Genomic DNA, 21128 nt, shown 5'->3' with positions numbered 1-21128 from the left:
AAAGACGCCAATATTTATGTTTGGATATGATATAGTGATTTAGAATTACTCCCAATTTCTGTTTCAATACGATAAATAATTTCCATCAAAAGTTTCTATTTCCTGTGGAAATTTGTCAAGTATTTTACGCCACTTTGTAACCCTACTGAGATATCCACAACTAAATGATTTGATAATTTACACAATGATTCATGTTTTCTCAGACATTTTTGCTTTCCCCTGCGGACCGATATGGATGCTTTAAAGGGCCAGATTTGGCCCCCGGGTCTTCAGTTTGACATATGTGATCTATAGCTTTTGCTAACCGTCTCTGTATTGTGTGTGTGTGTGTGTGTGTGGTGTGTGTGTTTACCTGGTTCACATTTCTTGCAGCATTTGGATAATTTCAGGTAGTATTTTTCATCACATTGCAGAGATTTGGAAACTGCAGACTGGAAAAGAAGCACAAGAAAGAAAATATTCAAATTAATGCATCTTTAATATATTGAAAAGCTGTTTTATTCCCACATGAAAGTGTTTCCATTGTGATTTTCTGTTAATAAAAGCTATTTTCCTCAGTCTGTGCTCTACTTCTCCACATGCATTTCTATAGAACACTGTTGAAATCCATGGGACGTTTAAAAGTAGTCCTCCTCTGTTTTTACAAATGTGGCCTAAAAACTTCAAAATGTCCTTATGAGAAGATCCTTGTCGAACAAAACGTATTATGTTGCACCACTTTCATTTTATTAACTTAAAAAAGGGACAACTTTACAGTTTTAGAGCCTGTGTTCCTCCATCGTGAAATCACATGATTGATGATGTCACAAGGCCCCACTGCCTGTAAACATCCCATTGTTTTCTATTGAAGTTAAACATTCAGCCTGAGTTTTAGATCATTTAGCAGCTTTTTCAGTCAAAATGTCAATTTGTGCTGCTTTTAGTTGCTTTAAATAATCAGGAAAAGTTAAAGATGTCGATGAAAACCTCTTTTGTTGACCAAAAGAGTTGACATTGACCTGAAAAATAATCTATCAACGCAGGGGGTGACAGTCTCAATTCTGCGGTTTGGTAAGCAGAGAAGAAGAGCTCTCCTAAGGAACCTTTACTTTCCCTTAAACAGGGCGCTGACACGCTCTGGTAGCTGAAGTTAGCAAGTAAACCACAGACTGTTTAAGACAAAGAATATAAGTCCTTTTGGGTGGGAGACCTTCCACTGTTCGTGGACATCATCAATCACGTGATTTCAAGATGGAGGAACACGGGCTCTAAAACAGTAAAGTAGTCCCATTTTTAGAAGTTAATAAAACAAATACGGTGCAAAATAATGTGCTTTTGTTAGGCATAGATCTTCTAATAAATACATTTCAATGGTTTTAGGCCACATTTGTTAAAAAAACAAAAAACAGCGCAGGATGCCTTTAAGACAATCTTGGTGACTAATGAGAGGAAGAAGGTGGTTAAAACATTTCCAGGACAAACACAGGAATTCTTTCCACCCTCTCAGAAGCACCTGACCACAGGACAGCGTGGCCTCGAAACCAGAACACCAAACTCTGACCGTTTCCAGCTGAACAACCATTAAACACATCATCATCAGATGAAGGTCATGTTAAAACGTTAATACTGTATTCTTCTAATGTTTGCTTGTGTGCTGTAAAGCAATGAAACCAATATTATGTCTGTTATAAAGGTTAAAGGGATAAAGGGGTCAGAAATACACAAAGTGAGTCATGTGTGGCACACACCCTCCTGTCGCCTAAAATTAAGGGTTGTGATCTGCTTGCCGCAACTGCTGAATTAGAGAATCTGTGTTTTGACAGAAACTATGCCAAGGCCATTCCATCGTCTATATATAAACATAGAAAAACACAATCTATAGAAAGCCTATTCCTGACCTCCAACAAACCTCCTTTATCATCACATTCAGCCTTTTTTTTTTTAAAAATCAAATTTTTTTTTAGTTTTTGTGTCATTTGTACAGACATTTTCATCAATATAAAGTAAAGTAAAAATTGCATTTTTCTTCCCCTTGTAATTTAGTGTTTCAATAACTATTTTTCACTTAATGTTAAACAAATAATCTCCACCACTTCCTGTTTGACACACAGATAAACAAGCTGTGTCTGAATTCGCATACTAACGTACTATACACTACACACTCAATGAGTATATACTGTCTATGTTTCGTGCCAACATTTCGCAGACCCTGCATTGTGCGACTGACTAAACTTCTTGTTACTTCAAAACAAGAGCCCTATTTACAAAAGTGTTAAAAAAACTAATGGAACACAAGAAGATATGCTTTTATTTTGAAAAGGGGATGTTTGATTATTAGCTGAAACCGGTGCGCATCGTACTGTGATTGTATATGCACATGTACGTATGCGCGCACAAGCGCATTACCGGAAAATTAATTTTTGCTAAAAAAAATAAAAATTTAATTTTGTTTATTTTTGTTTTCAAAGTTAACGGACACATTTGTATTTGTTTATTGGATTAGGTTGGGGTTATAATCTCAGTATGGAGGTAAACTCAGTACGTACCGGTCAAAAAATAAAAAATAAAATAAAAAACTAGCAGAAGCCGGTCCCAGGACTATTTTTCATTCCGTTCGCAATGCATCATGGGACGTTTGAGTATGACTAGTGTACCCACCGTTCATACTTAAAATTTCCCCATATACAGTAGTATACATCCAGGTATTTCTCGCATACTCAATCTTTTCATACTATTTAATGTGAAAGCACTACATACTCATTTACATGTCAGACTTAGTATGAGTAGTATGCGATTTCCAACACAGCCGTAAATGATGTAATAAAGAGAGGGTATTATTTTGGGTTTTTTTCTGCTTTAATTCAGCGAAATGGGTAAAAAAAAAAAGGAAATGTGCTGGATACAAATCAATAAAATAAAATAAAAATAAATAAATATATCAAATTTTAGAATTGTAATAATAAAGTTACATTTCTGGACAAAAAAAAAAAGGTAAGGTCATTCTCAGACCCTCCCCCGTCATGACATCATCCCCCCTAGATGGAATTACCCCACAGTTTGCGAACCACTGTATTAAACTATGAATAAAAACAAAATAGAACTTTGATCAGATCAGATTAGCTACTTTCTAACTTCTACCTTACACAGGAAATTGTGGCCATAACCCCAGTAGCGCCTCCAGGAATAAGGCGAATAACAGCCATTATTTACAAACCCATTCTGCCGTCACAAGAATCCTAAGCAGACCTTTAAAAATATTAAAGTCACACGAAAAAAAGAGCTGTCTTTTACACCCCGCCCCCTTTTTTCTAAACTCTTTCTCACACCTGCGAGCTTCACTGTGTTTAGTCTGTGTGTCAGTCTGCTCAGCTTTAGGCAACAAACAGCTTTAATGAGTTCAGACTCACTAAAGAGTCACTCGTCTCTGTTTCATGGATGTAAATGATGACGCCGCGTTCAAAGCCTGGCCTGCAGCTCTAATGAGGACCATGTGCAGCATCTTAGAAACGTGATGGAGAACTTATGAATGGATGGAACAAGTAGCCAAAGTTGGTGTTCCATCACCACAGCTTGACCCGAGCAGAGAAAAAGCCAAAGTATTTTTGTTCCCAATGAACCCCTGAACACTGGTGTGGTTTATTCATCGTAATGCATTTAGACACTAAGTATGTACAACCTTTAAAACTAAACGGTTAACAGAGTCAAACTCGAGGTCTGGGGGCCAAATCCAGCCCTTTAGACCATCCAGTTCGGCCCGCAGGAGAAAGTAAAAATGACAGAATGCATTAATTATTTTGTAAATTCCCAAATAATCCAGTTGTAGTTATCTCAAATTCACCAATTTAATGAAACTCAACAATATTTTTGGGGGCTTGAGTTTTTTTCTTTGTTTATATCACAGAAATGCAGTCTTTTTTAAATGCAAATTGTGAAAAAAACTCAATATTTCCACAAATCTTGCAATTTCTCGCAAACAATTCCACAAAATCCCTCTAAATTCCACAAAATCAAGATTTTTTTTTAAGTGAATTGAACCGATATTGAAAACTAGGGCACATTGATGTTAAAATTGTGTTTTTTTCCCTCACCTATATAGAATCTGTGGCCCCCATAAGATCAAACTGCAAACTGATCCATATTTGGCCCCTGACATAGAACACGCAGCCAGAGAGCTTTAAACTTCTCTACAGTGGGGAGAGAAAAAGAAATAAAATGATTGCGATGACTAGAAGCCCTCCCCTATTTTTTCCATCAACTTTTCCATGCTCTGCTTGTTTTCCCAAAATCCAACACTACTTGTGTGATCCTATCCTATGAAACACCAGTGCATTCCACTGACTTTGAAAGGTTGGTGGAATTTGCATAACGTTCACTGCAGCTACAGGCACAATGCCAAGAGGAGCTCATAGCCACTCTTTGGCCTGCAGGGCTTCTACACATGGTGATAAGAGGTTGTTAAAAAAAAAAAAAAAAAAGCATATTGCACAACAACTGTGTTCTTTGTGAGGGATTTGCACCTGTGAGTAACTGTTTTAAAGCCCAGAAACGAAGCATAATGGCACCAGCACGCGACTAAATATCAAACCTCGTAGGTTTGTCTAATCTGTGGGTTACATCATAAACATTTATTTTACCATTTAGAATAAATAAATGCCCTTTGAGCATTAATACAGAAAAGAACAAAGAGTTTGTGTATTTTCGCAGTCATTTCGTACATTTCTTTTAGAGACATTTTGTGTATTTTCCTCCCATTTTCTGTGTTTTTGGTGCCATTGTGTGTTTTTTGTCTTTTTCTGTGTTTATTGTTTTGTTTTGCATATTTTTCTGTCACTATGTATATTTTTCATTGTTGTTTTGTGGGTTTTTGTCATCATTTTGTGTGTTTTGGTGTTGTTTTTTGCATATTATTCTGTTATATTGCATATTTTTTTTGTTGTGTGTTTTGGTATCGCTTTTGAATAATTTTCTGTCATTGTGTATTTTTGTTGTGTGTTTTTGTTGTCATTTAGTGTGTTTTTGGTGTCGTTTTGTGTATTTTTCTCTCTTTTTGTGTGTTTTTGGTACAGTTTTGTAAAATATTCTGTCAATATGTTTATTTTTGTTGTTTTGTGTGTTTTAGTTTTGATTTTGTGTATATTTGTTGTCATTTAGTGTGTTTTTGGTGTCATTTTGTGTGTTTTTCTGTCATGCATATTTTTTTTTGTCATTTTGTGTGTTTTTGGCATCATTTTGTATAATTTTTTTTGCCATTATGCTTATTTTTGTAGTTGTTTTGTGTGCTATGAGTAATTTTGTGCATTTTCCTGTAATTTTGTATGTTTTTGAAGTAATTTTTGTATAACTGTTTACTATGGGGGCCGCACAAATTTAGATGGATGGCCGCATGTGTCAGATGTAAAGCAATGCATTGGCTGCTGATATAGAAACATCATCTCATAACTGTTAATATGTAGAAAAACAAAATGCAAAACAAGACTTTTGGATCTGATATATTAAACGGAGGTTATGGACTGTGAATGTTTGAGGTGATGAGTGCATGAATCAAAATCATAGAAAAGCAGAAAAGGTAGTGAAAACAGGACAGGGTGGTTCTCTCAGTATAACATACAGATTGTTTCTAATGGTCTTGGCTTGGATGCACGTAGGAAAACCAAAAAATGAAGGGGAATTTTGCGGGAATAGTGTGAGTCAGGGATGGGAATATGGGAACAACGAACCAAAATCGAGGTTTTGCAGAGTCATAATAGAAAATATGTTTCCTCTAATGACGGTTAAACAGCTGTAGAAGTTATTCAAAAGCTGGTCAAACAACAGAAACAAAAGTTGTGTATTTGTTCCTGTTGTAAGTGCAGTTACAGGGACACACAGGCTATACTGGGGTTACTGGTGCCCAGCAGTCCCACCACTACAACCACATCATGTAAACGGCTCCACCTGGTCAGAGTTAGCTGCTTAGACCAACAACAGCATGAACACAACACAGTGACAACACATTAACCCCTGATTGGTAGAGTCCATTGATCACACAAGTAGAAATTAAATCCATTAATGGGTGTGTGTCAAACTCATGGCCCGGGGGCCAAATCCGGCACTTTGGAGCATCCAATTTGGCCCGTAGGAGAATGACAGAGAAAACATGAATCAGTGTGTAAATAAAAAAATTTGCAGAGGCTCACAGTCATTTTTAATGTTAAGCAGTTGAAAAAACACAAAATTTTGGTCACAAAATCTAAGAAATGTAAAGTGAAGACCCTGTTGGGACTGATATCTGTCACTTATTGCTTGGATATGGTCTGTTTCTTACATATTTTGTATTTTATGTATACACACATTTGCAAACTATGGCCCAATAATGTTGAAATTACTTGCTTTGCATTAAATTTGTGGCTCAGTTGAGATTTGGCCCTTGAACTATAAAATGAGTTTGACACGCCTGCATTAACGCATTTTGCCAGAGAAAAACACAAAATCACTTCTATACAAACTGTTATTCACATTTTAATTTCCTCATTTGGAAAAGCACGTTGCAAAAGGTCCTATGAGAAGTAAAGCATCCAGTTGCATTTTTGTGGTCAGGACAAGTGGGAAGGGGAGTTTGTTTCCAGTCAGTGTCTGTGCGTAAAAAAAACCCACCAGCCCCCCCTTTTTCATCTTGTTTTCTACACATGAATGCAAATGGTCCGTTGAAATGACAATAATGTATTTTCAAAAAGCATTAACAAACCTTATTTTTATTTTCAACATTAAAAATACGTCATTCTTACCTGTGCGTAAAAGCTGACCAGGACGCACGTTATCCATCCTCGGAAAATCCAGCTTGCAGAAAAGTTCAGTCTCATCTCGGATGATTTTGGGGGAAACTACTTAGCCGAACCTTTCTCACTTTGTCAACTCACAACCAGATCAGATCTGAGTGTGCACTCTGCTTTAAAAGTGTCCTAAAGTCCTCCTGTCGTGTGCGTAAAATCATGTCTCAGAGCGTTCCCGGTCAGGCAGCTGCGCCTCCCATCGCTCCTGTGCTTTCATCCTCTGTGCGTTTCACCATGCGGTGTGGAGAGAGCAGAGAGGAACAGAGGGTAAAAACAGAGGGAAAGAGGAACTCCTCCCACATGTGAGAAACAACGTCCCTCCCCTTTCAGGAGAGCTGATGGACAGATGAAAAAAACCGCACTATTAATCACACTCATGTCATATTAAAGCTCAGAAGGTGAATTTTTAAGAATGTATCCCTGAACTAAACAGACAAGAACAATAACTGTATCTATTATAATTAAAATTGACCAATTACGTTCCCATTGTATGAAAGTGAATTAGGGCCAATTTTGATCGAGAAAATTCTTAATCAAGAATTAAGTCAAAATGTTGAGAATAAAGTCGAAAAGACAAGATTAAAGTCGGCCTCGTCAGCTTCCGTAGATTTGACTTTATCAGCAAACCTTAGACTTTTATCACAATGTCGTATTTTAAGTTCATTATCAACAATTTGACTTTAATCTCGACATTATATTTCAACTTTAATCCATTTCATCCCTCCTTTCAGAGATGCACATTTTTAAACTTTAAAATAACATAAAGGAAGTAATGAATTCAATTTCTTCATCACGTTGACATCAAAATGAGAATGTAAAGCAAAAATAAAATGGCTGAAAATGTTTAAAAAACCAGATTAAAACCCTGGAAGTAAAATCCTGACTTAAGTCTGCCTTGGAAACACTGGCCAGGATAATTCAGAGTCTTAAGGACTAAGTTGTGCATTAACTTCCAGCTAATTATCTGTTAATCTTATATCAGTCTATGTAACAAGCAGAGGCATTTCTAGCTTTGTGGGGGCCTGTACCAAGTACAACTTCACCAAGACATTCCTAATCCATCGATCAATCAACAAACTACTAGAGTGAGATGTTAGTCAGGTCTGAACACCACAGGTCAGATAGTAGAGCCCAGAGTTCACAGCAAACATGCTTTTAGTTGTTATACTGCAAAGAAGTGAATCACATGGAAGCATTTTCAAATCCAAGTCAAAAACACTGTTTTTCTCTACTGTGTATGACAGTGGGATATTTTTAATCATATTATTGTTAATGTAATGTTTTTACTGCTGTTGTTACTGGTTTTTAAACTGTTAAATGTTTTTAATCAGGTAACGCACATTGAATTGCCTCGAGTGTGAAATGCACTATACAAATACATGTGCCTTGCCTTGCTTACTGAACAATGGGCCTAACCAATCAGTGCTTTTTGGCTAAAGTCACACACTGCATGACTTTGGAGTCCAATCATTTTGACCAGTTTAATCACGCCTCGAAAACTTGAGCCGCAGCTTTAGATGGGTATTTATTTTTATCCTATTTTATTTTTGCTGCTTATTAGGGATAAAAACGGGTACATTTTATTGTCCACAATTGAGGCCGAGGACTGAGCTTTAAGGTCTCCTAGTGGCTCAGAGAGATCTCTGCTGCAGATGTATAGTCCTCCTATAGCCACAAACACATATCATGAATCTGACGATACAATAAGATTCACAATTTGCATGTCACGATATGATATATTCTAATAAACAATGTGATATACATCACGATATATCATGCACTAATTATGATTTTCACCTTTACAAGTACAAAATGGTATGAAATGCAATTTATTTCTTTTTTTTTTCTTTTAAACTTGCAAGAACAAGTAAATGGTAACGTTTCAACAAAAACAAGTGGTATGTTTATCAAATTGTAAAATTACATTTTTCAAAAAAAGTTTAACTTTTGCTTTTACAACAGATTCTGATTCTAAGCTCTTCAATTCTTAAAAAAACACATACGTCTATAAAAGTAACCAGTGTGTTTTATGAAAATAAGGTGTAATCAACTTATAAACTAAAATGCATTGAGGAGCGACGTAGTTTAACAAGGTCTGATGTGGTTCAATGACACCTAGTGACTGGGCGTTTAGGTGCTATGCATATGTTAGCGCAATCAAATGGTTTCATTGTTAAAAACATGAATAAAAAAACATTATTTGGACATTTTTTTTGGATTGATACAATAATCGTGCAGTGAAATATCAAGATATATGGCCAAAATGACTTTTTTTTTTGTTTTACACCCTTAATGGTAACGAGTTCTTGTTAAATTCTTCAACCAGTGGATTAACGTGTTAGCAGTACCATACTAACCATGCTAAAACAAGGCTAAGGACAACGCTTTTGCTGACTATTCAGGGTCACTACCTTTTTGGATTTCCTTCTAAACTCCTAGATGTTTGCTACTACCTGCAACTCTAACACCAGTGAGCACCAGGCCCTCCTTTAACACAGTTAAAAGTGTGTTTATTTACTGTGGGGTTCTCTGTACACGCTGCTCCTGAGGCAGTTACTTTCCACATTGTTGATCAGGCGAGTTGAGACATGAGCCGACTCCAGCTGAGCTCGGGTCATCCCATCAACACCGAAGAGGCAAAGCATGTGGTCACTTTCAGAGATTTCACTTCCCCATTAACCTCCCAGTTGTCATATGAGCGAGTGAGTTTGGTTCCCAGACACGGCCTACGACTCTCTACTTCTCTCGCCTCTACAAAACACTTCACTTCATTGCAACAAAAACACAAACACTGCCTCCAGGAAATACTGCAGCTGATATTCACTCTTTGGAAAGGCTTATCCTTTGAATTTGCATGGCAGATTATTATCTTCCCATTTTGGCACACAAAGAAAAAAGAAGGCCGTAGTTTGTACCCTTCAAGTTGACAGTTATGCAAATGTTAGATTACTGTGTAGATACTGGATGGGTTTAGGACTTCACTGTATGTGAGAAATGTAATTACCAAAGGTTGAAACCTGAACCATTGAAAGGTTATAACATGAAACATTTCATGCAAGGAAGAAATTAGAGGTTTTTGAAAACACTCAGCAACATGAAACCAAGGTTAGGTAAGAACATTAGAAATTCCCTGTTAATGCAGATTAATAATAGCCTATCCCAGTCCAGTTAGCTTACAACAAGGTCCAATTTTCCTGCTGTCAATTTAGATCAGTGGTTGTTGTCAAACTTTTCAACCCGCGAACCCCAAAATAAAGGTCCAATAGATCAGGGGCCCCCACTGTACCTGAAGGTGGTTGAACATTGAAGAACAGTCATGTGTAGACACGGTCATCTATAAGGGGGAATAAAGGGGAGAGCTTTTTGGGGGGTCCATCCATAAAATCATTGTTCTACGAATCTGTGATAACCCATCCATCCATCCATTTTCTTCCGCTTTTATCCGGGGCCGGGTCGCGGAGGCAGCAGTCTCAGCAGAGATGCCCAGACCTCCCGATCCACGCACACCTCCTCCAGCTGTTCTGGGGGGACCCCGAGGCGACACCAGGCCAGCTCAGAGACATAGTCCCTCCAGCGTGTCCTGGGCCTACCACGAGGCCTCTTCCCAACAGGACTATCCTGAAACACCTCCCGAGGGAGGCGACCAGGAGGCATCCGAAACAAATGCCCGAGCCACCTCAGCTGGCTCCTTTCAACGTGAAGGAGCAGCGGCTCTACTCCGAGCTCCTCCCGAGTGACTGAGCTTCTCGCCCAGCCACTCTGCGAAGGAAACTCATTTCGGCCGCCTGTATCCGCGATCTTGTCCTTTCGGTCATTACCCAAATCTCATGACCATAGGTGAGGATAGGAACGTAGATCGATCGGTAAATTGAGAGCTTTGCCCCCCGACTCAGCTCCCTCTTCACCACAACAGTCCGATACAGCGACCACATCACTGCTGACGCCGCAACGATCCGTCTATCGATCTCACGCTCCATCCTACCCTCACTCGTGAACAAGACCCCGAGATACTTGAACTCCTCCACTTGAGGTAAGGACTCTCCACCGACCCAGAGATGGGAAGCCACCTTTTTCCGGTGGAGAACCATGGCCTCAGATTTGGAGGTGCTGATCCCCATCCCGGCCGCTTCACACTCGGCTGCAAACCGCCCCAGTGCACGCTGAAGGTCCTGATTTGATGAAGCCAACAGAACAACATCATCTGCAAATAGCAGAGATGAAATCCTGAGGTTCTCAAATCGGACCCCCTCCGGTCCCTGGCTGCACCTTGAAATTCTGTTCATAAAAGTAATGAACAGAACCGGTGACAAAACGCAGCCCTGGTGGAGACCAACATGCACTGGAAGCAGGTCTGACTTACTGCCGGCAATGCGAACCAGGCTCCTGCTGCGGTCATACAGGGAACGGACAGCCCCTTAGCAAAGGGCCCCGGACCCCATACTCCCACAGCACCCCCCACAGGGCACCACGAGGGACACGGTTGAACGCCTTCTCCAGATCCACAAAGCACATGTGGACTGGTCGGGCGAACTCCCACGAACCCTCGAGCACCCGATGAAGGGTATAGAGCTGGTCCAGTGTGCCGCGACCGGGACGAAAACCGCATTGTTCCTCATTAATCCGAGGTTCGACTATCGGCCGGATCCTCCTCTCCAGCACCCTGGAGTAGACCTTGCCGGGGAGGCTGAGGAGTGTGATCCCTCTGTAATTGGAGCACACCCTCCGATCCCCCTTCTTAAAGAGAGGGATCACCACCCCGGTCTGCCAATCCAGAGGCACTGTCCCCAACTGCCACGCGATGTTGCAGACGTGTCAACCAAGACAGTCCTACGAATCTCATCCACCCCCGGAGCCCTGCCCCCGAGGAGCTTTTCAACCACCTCGGTGACTTCAGCCCGGGTGATGGGCGAGTTCGCCTCTGAGTCCCCAGCCTCTGCTTACTCATTGGAAAACGTGGCAGTGGGATTGAGGAGACCCTCAAAGTACTCCTTCCGACAACATCCCCAGTTGATGTCAGCAGCTCCCCAGCTGCACTGTCAACATTGTTGGTGAAGCACTGCTTTCCCCTCCTGAGGCGCCGAACGGTTTGCCAGAATCTCTTCGAGGCCGACCGATAGTCCTCCATGGCTTCTCCGAACTCCTCCCAGACCCGAGTTTTTGCCTCTGCGACCGCGCGGGCTGCAGCACGCTTGGCCTGCCGGTACCTCTAGGCTGCCTCCAGAGTCCTACCAGCCAAGAGGGCCAGGTAGGTCTTCGGGGGTTCGGGGATTGCCACCGCGACAGGCACCAGAGACTTTACGGCTACAGCTGCGAACGGCCGCATCGACAATGGAGAAGAACATGGTCCACTCGGACTCCATGTCTCCCACCTCCCTCGGGATCTGGGAGAAGCTCATCCGGAGTGGGAGTTGAAGACCCTACTGACAGAGGGATCCACCAGACGTTCCCAACAGACCCTCACCACACGTTTGGGCCTGCCAGGTCTGACCGGCTTCCTCCCCTGCCAGCGGATCCAGCTCACCACCAGGTGGTGGTCGGTTGACAGCTCAGCCCTTAAAAGTGGCAGAAACGGGGGGATGGGGGGTTGGTGTATTGTATTTTAAAAAGTAGGAACAATTCGTTTAAACACGACAAATGGTGAATGTGGTTAATTTGCAAAAAATAAGCATGAAATATATGAAGAGGTTAACAATAATGGGTCAACATATGCAACATTTGGTGGAAAAAGTGGTGGAAAAGTTTTGAAAATGTGCAGAAAAGGCTTTGAAATTTGATAGAGAAGTGGAAGAAATAGGAGTAATGTCACAAAAATGCATTAAACGGAGCAAAAATATGACCACAATGAGTTAAATATGGCAAGTTTAGTGTAGTTGCAGAAAAAGGATAAAAATAAGCAAAAATGGGTTTAAATTGTTCAGAATATATTCTTAGTTTCTTAAAGGCATCTGGCGACCCCCTCCCAGTGTCTCAGGGTCCTGGCCCCATGGTTGAGAACCCCTAATTTAGACGACCTGCTTAGCCACACAAACAGATGAACACATATCGGTAACTATCCATTGTTTCCAGACTCTTGAGAGCTTTGTCATTTCATGAATTGAGAGCCTTTATTTTGGTCTGATTGAAACTGATTTCCGAGCATTTATAGTGTTTTTATAAACCGAAGTACAGTATAAATATTTCTCCTTTTTCTGCAGCTTGAGAAAAACACTTATGGTTTCAAGTTGAGCTTGAGTTGAGCATATTCCAATGCACACAAAACAGCAGCTGTCTGTTTTGAAATCTGGTAAAATCATCAACCAGAAGATTGGACCTGCGTTGCCTGTTCGTGCTTTGGAAACCGACGTGAACGCTGAGTCACTGACATGACTCATGACTCAGAGATCCTGACCGAGGCCACATCTTCAGAAACACTCAGGAACACAAGCACACACCTGTGCAAAGTGTTGCTTTTACTCAAAAAAACCTGCAAATTCTTCATCTAAAAAGCAAATCTACAGATTTACAGCCTGAAAACAAGCAAGCCGATCCGTCGTCTTCATATTTCCTCTCCGCTGTATTAACAGTTAGTCCACCTGCCAAAGCTATCAGTAAAGGTGGTTGAATATTAGCTTAAATATGCAAATACAGTGAGTAATAATCAACTAATGGCATGTTTGAACTGGGAATAACACTAAACATTAAAATTCTGACCTTCCTCAATCAGTTTCTCGTAATTTTGCCAAAGTTTAGTGTGTTATTGTTGGCGAACCATCATTTTTCATCTTTAGAGATATAGCGTTATCTTGACTGCAGGTGGAAATGTTTATTTTTGTGGGTTTTTTGGGGTGTGAGGAGTTGGGGAATGTCCCGGAGAAGGTGTTGGACTTTGGTTTGTTGTACAAGGAAGAACAATAAGTCACATGAAAGAGCCGCGGAGATGGAACGCACTTCGTTTTACAGCCGTTAACACCTGCCGATGCTTTGGGCCTCACACACACACACACACACACACACACACACACACACACACACACACACACACACACACACACACACACACACACACACACACACACACACACACACACACACACACACACACACACACACACACACACACACACACACACACACACACACACACACAAGTGACCTCTGTCTTTTATTACACATGACACAAATCTCAAATATACATAAGTACCGACCGTCCTCTGGCATTCAGTGTATCGTACAGGTTTCATTTATCCAAAAATGAGCAAAACATGACAAAAAAACAGTTTTTTTTTTTTAAAACAAAAAAAGCACAGCTGTCGGAGACACTGAGAGACCAGATGTAATGAGAAGTTGTATCCATATAATAATAATAATAATAATAATTATGACTTCATATTGCCAGAAACGGATAAAAAGAAAAGAACAATCAGAAAACAGAGGCAATATCTATGTTTTTGTGCACAATAAAGAACTAAAAGAGTAAAAGTGAAGTGCAAATCTCTTTGGAAGTTGGAATAAAGTACATTTTCTTCTTCATTAAGACATAAATAAGTTATAAAATAAGACAGTGGCAAACAAAACCAAAATTAAAAAGGCAAGTAGTAGACTGTAGTTTTTTTTTTATACTTTCAAGCAGGTCATTCAGACACACGGCACAAAGCCACTTCATGGGTTTAACCTTCAGCTCAGTCTGTACATGGATGCTGATGGAGATCTAAAGGGGGATTTGTCAGTCTGCGCTTCCACAGGACGTGAGAAATTCTTCTGAAATCGGAAGAGCTGCACTGATAATCAAGTTGAAAAGGTCCAGAGATGTCGTAGGTAGCAGGTTTTTCTGTGACTTGACTAAAATTCATCCGATCATTTCCTCATCAAAAGTCCGCCCAAGGCAATTTTCTTATCCTTGACGATATGTTTAGAAGGAGTCGACGAAACGATGAAAGAGCAGCAGAGGAGACTTTTGTTGATCCGGATTCAAACTCACAAATTTAGTCGACTTGAAGCTGAACCAACAGATCCGACAAAATCGAGACGACGCAAAAAATCAGCGCCGCATTTTTTCAGGTGGACGTGTTCTCACTTCTTTCTCTGGAAGACGTTGGCTAGCATAGCGCCGGACGTGGTCAGCTGACCCATCTTGCTCAAGAACTTGGTCTTGGCGTCTTCGCCCACCAAACTGGATGCGATAGACAGTGAGCTACAGGAAGGAAAACCAGGAATAACATTTAATTTGCATCTCTGAGACAAAGTTTACAAGTCAACGAACAAAAAGTCAGCTCTGATATCGGCTTGTTTTTCTCTATGGAGAAGGAAACCCGTTTGCTGATAGAGCCACTCCTGATTGTTTTTTTTTTTTTTTTTACAATCTAAACGGCTTCACAAGTTCCTCTTTTGAGTTTGTTGAAACTAAGTAAACTCAATGAAACTAATGAAAATGAAAGGAGAACTAAACTCACTGTTATGTCTAATATGACTAACATTAAAACAAGTTAGGTGGGTGAAACTGAAAAGCCCCCCATGACAAGACTGCTGTCCCAGAGCTGAAGGACTTAGGATTTCTCTAAAGAATTTATTAATATTTTTAATTATTTAACCAGGAAAGTCTGATTTAGCATTGAGGTTTTAAGGGATTTGAACCAACGACCCTCCGGTTACAAGCCTGCTTCCTTAAATTAGGGCCACCACTGCTTCTATTCATGAAAGAATAAACACTCATCCAAAAAACTGGGGTTAAACATCAGTGATTGTCCTTTTAACTTCTGCATTAAAGCTGCAGAGGACTATGATGAACATTTTTTTTTTAACAGTTCCTGTACGTCATCCACTATTGATGTCAGTCAGTGTGGAACAGTTCACATGTTTTCACAGATTGGAAGATATTGATATTGTGACTTTCTATGGAAACACCTGAATATGAATGAAACTTCAAATCTCACCGAGTGACGTCATATCACGGGGAACGCGATAAACAAATCAGAACAAAAATGTCGTCAAAGTTAATCACTGTCCTCTATTTTTACTGATGAAGAAACAACAAAATCACAAGAATGAAGTAAAAACACATTTTAAACAAACTTTTCCACATCGGCACCCTGCTTGCATTCATTTAGGGGACTCCAATGCAACGCGCAAAATTTTTCTGAACACTCAAGTCACACCGAACAATTCATTTCAACTGGAAACATTTGACTGTGAGTAAATTCTCCTGTTTTAAAGGGTCCCTGTAGTGGAAATGTATTTAACACATTATTTTACTTATGTATTATTAATAAAAAAAATTCAGGGTTCCCACACTTTTTTTCACAAGGATTTTTCAAAACTTTTCTACCAAATTACCATGACTTTTGAACCGCTAAGATCTATTCAAGACCATCTGCGAGTGCTATGGTTAATAGCAAAAACGTGTCCATCACTTCTCTATCATAGCATCGTACAATGGCACAACTGCCTTTGACACCAATTTCGCAATATCTTTTAAATAACGATGCATCAGCTATTGAATGTACCATCAAACAACAAACTAACTAAGTGCGACCATGTTTAATTATGAGACTACAATTTCAATTTGTAGACATTTATTAAAAGCGATGTACAACACAAGGTGTTATAGGGTTAAGGGACTTTCTTAACATCCCATAGTAATAGCGATGGTTAGATTTTTAACATTATAATAAAACAGGCTATAATTCCAAAACAGTTGAATTATTCCATGACTTTTCAAGACTAGAAAATAGTTTTTTCAAATTCCATAACTTTTCCAGGAATTCCATGACCATGGGGACCCTGAATATATGTGCAGCTTTCTTTCTTTCTTTTTAAATAAAAAAAAAAAAAACACATTAAAATGACTTCTTAGAATGGATTTATAATAGTTATACCTTGGAGTATAGTTTAGTTTACTAGTTTTCAAAAAAGTAATTTTAAAGGTGCACATATTTTGTTTATTGGTAATACATTACACACATGTCCACTACTGGTACCCTTAGTTGCTCTATGAGGTCAACATTTTCTACAGTTGTTAGTTATCGTCCCCGGCAGCTTTAGTGGTTTATTTAAACGTGATTGATGACTCTCACCCTTGTGCATCAGACATTCCTCTGTTCTCCACCTTGATTTCACACTCCTTGATCATTGAACTGAGAATCACCTGCACAGAATCACCGACACATGTACATTCATAAACATCTGCTCAGCTAACTGACTGCTACACACCTTTGATTATGTCTCATTTCAGTATATGAAGCGGGGTTGGGATCAATTACAATTTTCAGGTACAATTACGTTTCAAATTACCAATGTTGAATTACAATTCAATTACGATTATAGTGACTAGCATTTTTCCCCAAATAACAATTAAGTTACAATTATTCCAATTACAATTTATCATAATTACTGATCCTGAAATAAACAACCTAATAAAACGTAACCTTCCTCTTGTGTTAGCTTTCTGTTAGCATATTTTATGATAACTGGTACTAAATCAGCTGTAAAATACACTAAAATCAAAAATATCATCTATAGTAATTTATTTCCTATCTATTGTTTCCTAATCAATGAAAATATTGGTTTTAATATTTATGGTGTGGGCGTCTGACCCTCGATTTCAACTTTTTTTTTTATAAATGATAAAATGCGGGAAAGCTTGATATGAAACATATTTTAATAATTAACTACATACATGTAGAACTGTACATAGAACTGTAACTTGGTTCCCCAGTTATAATTGACAATTTCATTTCAATTGTTATAGCAATTACAATTAAAAAGTCAATTATTTGAACTCAGCGACAATTATGACAGCACCAGATTTTTAAAATTACAATTATGCCTTAGTTGTAATTACCTATCAATTACACATTTATAATTATATTTGACTCCAACCCTGATGTGGAGCGTATAGCTGGTCAGCTGATGATTCGTCACCTTGAGAAAATGCTCACATGAAATAAATGCTGTGAGAGCTTAAATATAGCTGTGTGTGTGTGTGTGTGTGTGTGTGTGAAAAAGATAAAGAGTCAGACTGTCTGCGTCCCGTGTGTGTAAGAGATTCCCCGGGAGTGACGGATTGAAATGAAGGGACTGGTGTGAAACTGTTTAGTGGCGAACATGAAGATCAGTTTCTGTATTTGTGATGACAAGCGTGACACACGTGTTTGAGTCAGTGTCTGATAAGCTGCTGAAATCCCCTTCATAGAGCGAGATGTGAGCGTCCTGACCTCGTGCTCTGGTGAGAGGTGCTCCATGTCGGCGTGCAGACACCTCAGGCCAGGTAGGAAGTGGTTGAGCATCACTTCCTCGGAAATAACTGGATAGGAAGTTAAGGACTAAAAAAGAAAAACGCATAGCTCAGCTACGCATGGGTTTAAAGGCAAATCAGAGAGCGTCAAACATGAATGGAAACTTGAACCATTTTTTTGCTTTCATAAACAAAACTTCCAAAATGCAAATAAATGAATGAATAAATAAATGAAAATAAACAAAGATATTGAAGCACAAAATAAAAAAAAAAAAAAAAAACGGTATATTAAAAGTAAAAAAATAAATATACAAGTCTGCCTAGTGTAAATAGTATATAATGACGTTATTCATTAGAATAAATATTCATTTACTTTAAAAGATAAAGTATATTTCAAGGTTTTTAAATTTGATGCACCAAAGTTCCTGTTCAACATGGTAGAATTGTAATATGACTTTTAGGGTGAAACTGAAAGCAAAAAGAGTGCTGCACTTTAAGGCAGAGAAGAACAAGTACAAGAAGAAGGAGGAGAAGAACGAGAAGGAGAAGAACGAGAACGAGAAGAAGAAGAAAAAGAAGGAGGAGGAGAACAAGAAGAAGAACGAGGAAGAGGAGGAGGAAGAATAACAAGAAGAACAAGAACAAGAAGAACAAGGAGGAGAAGAAAAACAATAACAACAACAACAAGAATAGCAAGAAGAAAAACAAGAAGAGCAAGAACAAGAAAAATAGTAACAAGAAGAACAAGATGAAGAGCAAAAAGCACAAGAAAAATAGAAACAAGAAGAAAAGCAAGGAGAAGGACATGAAGAAGACGAAGAACAAAAAGGACAAGAAGAATTAGCTGCCTTAGTAAAGAAACAACGATATTGAACCAAAGTCCTCCATCTGAGGGGCTTTAGGGAACGAGCAGTGAAAAAATGTATATTTTTAGCGATGGGAATGTACAGTTTCAGACTAGAGCATAATCTGCTGATTACAGGAGAACGAGTGCAGTGGGAGGTAAAGCCTCTGAGGTTAGGGCTCTACCTCCTGGACACGACTGCACACAGGAAAATCACTGCCTCACAAAAAGCCACAGGAATGAACCTCAGCACAGCTGTATCTTCTGTGTGTCTGTGTGTGTGTGTGTGATAGAGCAAAGAAGCAAAGGATGGAGATGGCATTAAGGGCGTGTGAGGGTGAGGAACAGGCCAAGAGGGAGGCCTAATGTAGAGGTGAAAGTACAGATTACATTTACTCACATTTACTGTAATTGAGTTGCTTTTATGGGTACTTTACTTGTACTTTTGAATATATAAATCAGTACTTAAGTAAGTTTTAAAAGAAGTAAAGCAATTCCTTATCCCGAAGTTAGAGGTCAATTACTGTCTGCATACACATCAAAAGAAAAGGGAGGCAGGCCCGACTGACTGTTGATTTTTGCGACAGTGCTGCGGTGCTTGTGGCCACTCGGGGCACTTGACGTGAAAGTTACAGGTCTAGCGCCCCTAGTGGCCAAAAGTTACACAGTGTGCCTTTAAATAAATGGTAAGATAATAAGGAAAACTGGCAGTAACTTAAAAATGTAGGAAATGTTCAAACATGCTATGCTTTTTTTTTTTTTCTTGAGCCACGTAATTGTTTCCTTTTTAATCTAACTAATTGTAAAACATGTAACATTTGTACAATTTAACAACGTTGTAATATTTTCCAAAAATTCACTTTGCATATAAAAAAAATAAAAAATTCTGTCTGCAAAACTATCAATGAAAAATAAACATTTAAAGATGGTTAATTTAATACAAAAACAAATCAAGTGCAGTTTTTTGTAACTACTAAAGCTCTGACAACATCTGTCATCTGTATTTATCTGTGAGTTTTAAGCCTGGCAAGTAAAGCAGGCTCATTGGTTCCTAGTGCACCTGTTACAACAGGCCTGAGGGCACCTCTGCAAGTCCAGGCGGCTACCTGGTACCCACAGACATGTTGGTGATCCCTGCAATAGGGCTACTTTTTACTTCTACTTGAGTATATTATTTATGACATACTTGGAAGTATGACAGCGTTCTGTAACCTTTACTCTCAAAGAAGCCATTTTGGCTCATCTCACCTGGATTAAAGTCCTTCCAAACCCAAAAAAACCTTCTCAATGAAGACAATACAGTGAATAAAACTATATACAGTTAGAATTATATCAAATAATGATGTTTTTTGTTAATGTATCTGAAGGGTTACAAAAAAATAACTTGAATTTGAGAAGAAATGTTCATGTCAGGCAACACATGGTAATTTCTTGCCACATATTGAGAATGCGTATTTAGCCAGCACGTTGGTAGATAAATTAATCTGTAACTCACACAATTAAAATCTGAATTTTCTTCCAGAATGGTAGTTTAGTTGATTTAGTTATCTTACCAGAGATTTAAAACTTAAGGTTAACCACAGGTGTAAGAAAAGGTTGAAGTTATTGCACAATGTGATTTATTTTTAGGTTGACAAATTGTTACATTGTGATTTTATTGGGTGTCAATGGCATTAATCATTAATAATCTCTGTAAGAAAATAAGAATTCTTTAAAGCTATAGGGAGCCATTGCAAAAGAGTCAAAGAGCCACATGAGACTCCAGAGCTGCAGGTTGCAGAGCTGTGGAGTAGGATATGTCAGTGCTCTCTACACCTCTGTGTAAAAGTGAGTCTGACTTTGGAAAGTGTTTCTCAGGACTGGAGCTGATGTTTGCTCTACTCTTCTCTCTCATCCTTCCCTTTGCTTAAACTAACCCTGTAATTATCTCCAGCCCCAAAAATGGAGACAGCTCATTTTTCCCTTTCTCCTGCTGCCAAATGACAGTTGAACCTTGCCAACACACACACACAGTGAGCCATTACAGTCAGGCACCGCGGCCACGCTGACACACTGGACGAGTTTAATCTAAAACATTTTCACCCTGATTTAAAGTTTCAACAGTAAAACCCCTCGGCACGCCTTGGACGTCATTTCTAATTAAAGCAGCGTTTAAAAAAAAAAAAAAAAGTAAGAGCTTTAAGAAAAGGTGGAGGAGTCGTAAAACAAATAAAACCTCTGGATCACGTGTCAAACTCATAGCCCAGGGGCCAAATCTGGCCATTTGGAGCGTCCAATTCGTCCCCCA

The 21128-nt window shown here is 39.2% G+C and overlaps 1 protein-coding gene across 6 annotated transcripts in view; it reads right to left on the bottom strand.

Moving 5' to 3' along the window:
• Positions 1-13916: 13916 nt before the first annotated feature.
• relch (RAB11 binding and LisH domain, coiled-coil and HEAT repeat containing) overlaps positions 13917-21128 on the bottom strand; it is a 44063-nt gene continuing 36851 nt past the window's right edge. For all 6 annotated transcript variants that reach the window (XM_028434904.1, XM_028434905.1, XM_028434908.1 and 3 more), the window contains 3 exons: positions 17978-18066; positions 16838-16908; positions 13917-14958 (listed from right to left, as the gene is read on the bottom strand). In XM_028434904.1, the coding sequence (XP_028290705.1) occupies positions 14838-14958; positions 16838-16908; positions 17978-18066 (281 nt within the window). In that variant the 3' untranslated portion in view covers positions 13917-14837. The remainder of the gene's footprint in view (positions 14959-16837; positions 16909-17977; positions 18067-21128) is intronic.

The sequence above is a fragment of the Gouania willdenowi genome, chromosome 20, assembly GCF_900634775.1.
Source record: "Gouania willdenowi chromosome 20, fGouWil2.1, whole genome shotgun sequence".
Taxonomy (NCBI): Eukaryota; Metazoa; Chordata; class Actinopteri; order Blenniiformes; family Gobiesocidae; genus Gouania; species Gouania willdenowi.
Note: the sequence above shows the minus strand (reverse complement) of the source record. Positions and strands in the feature narration are given on the sequence as shown.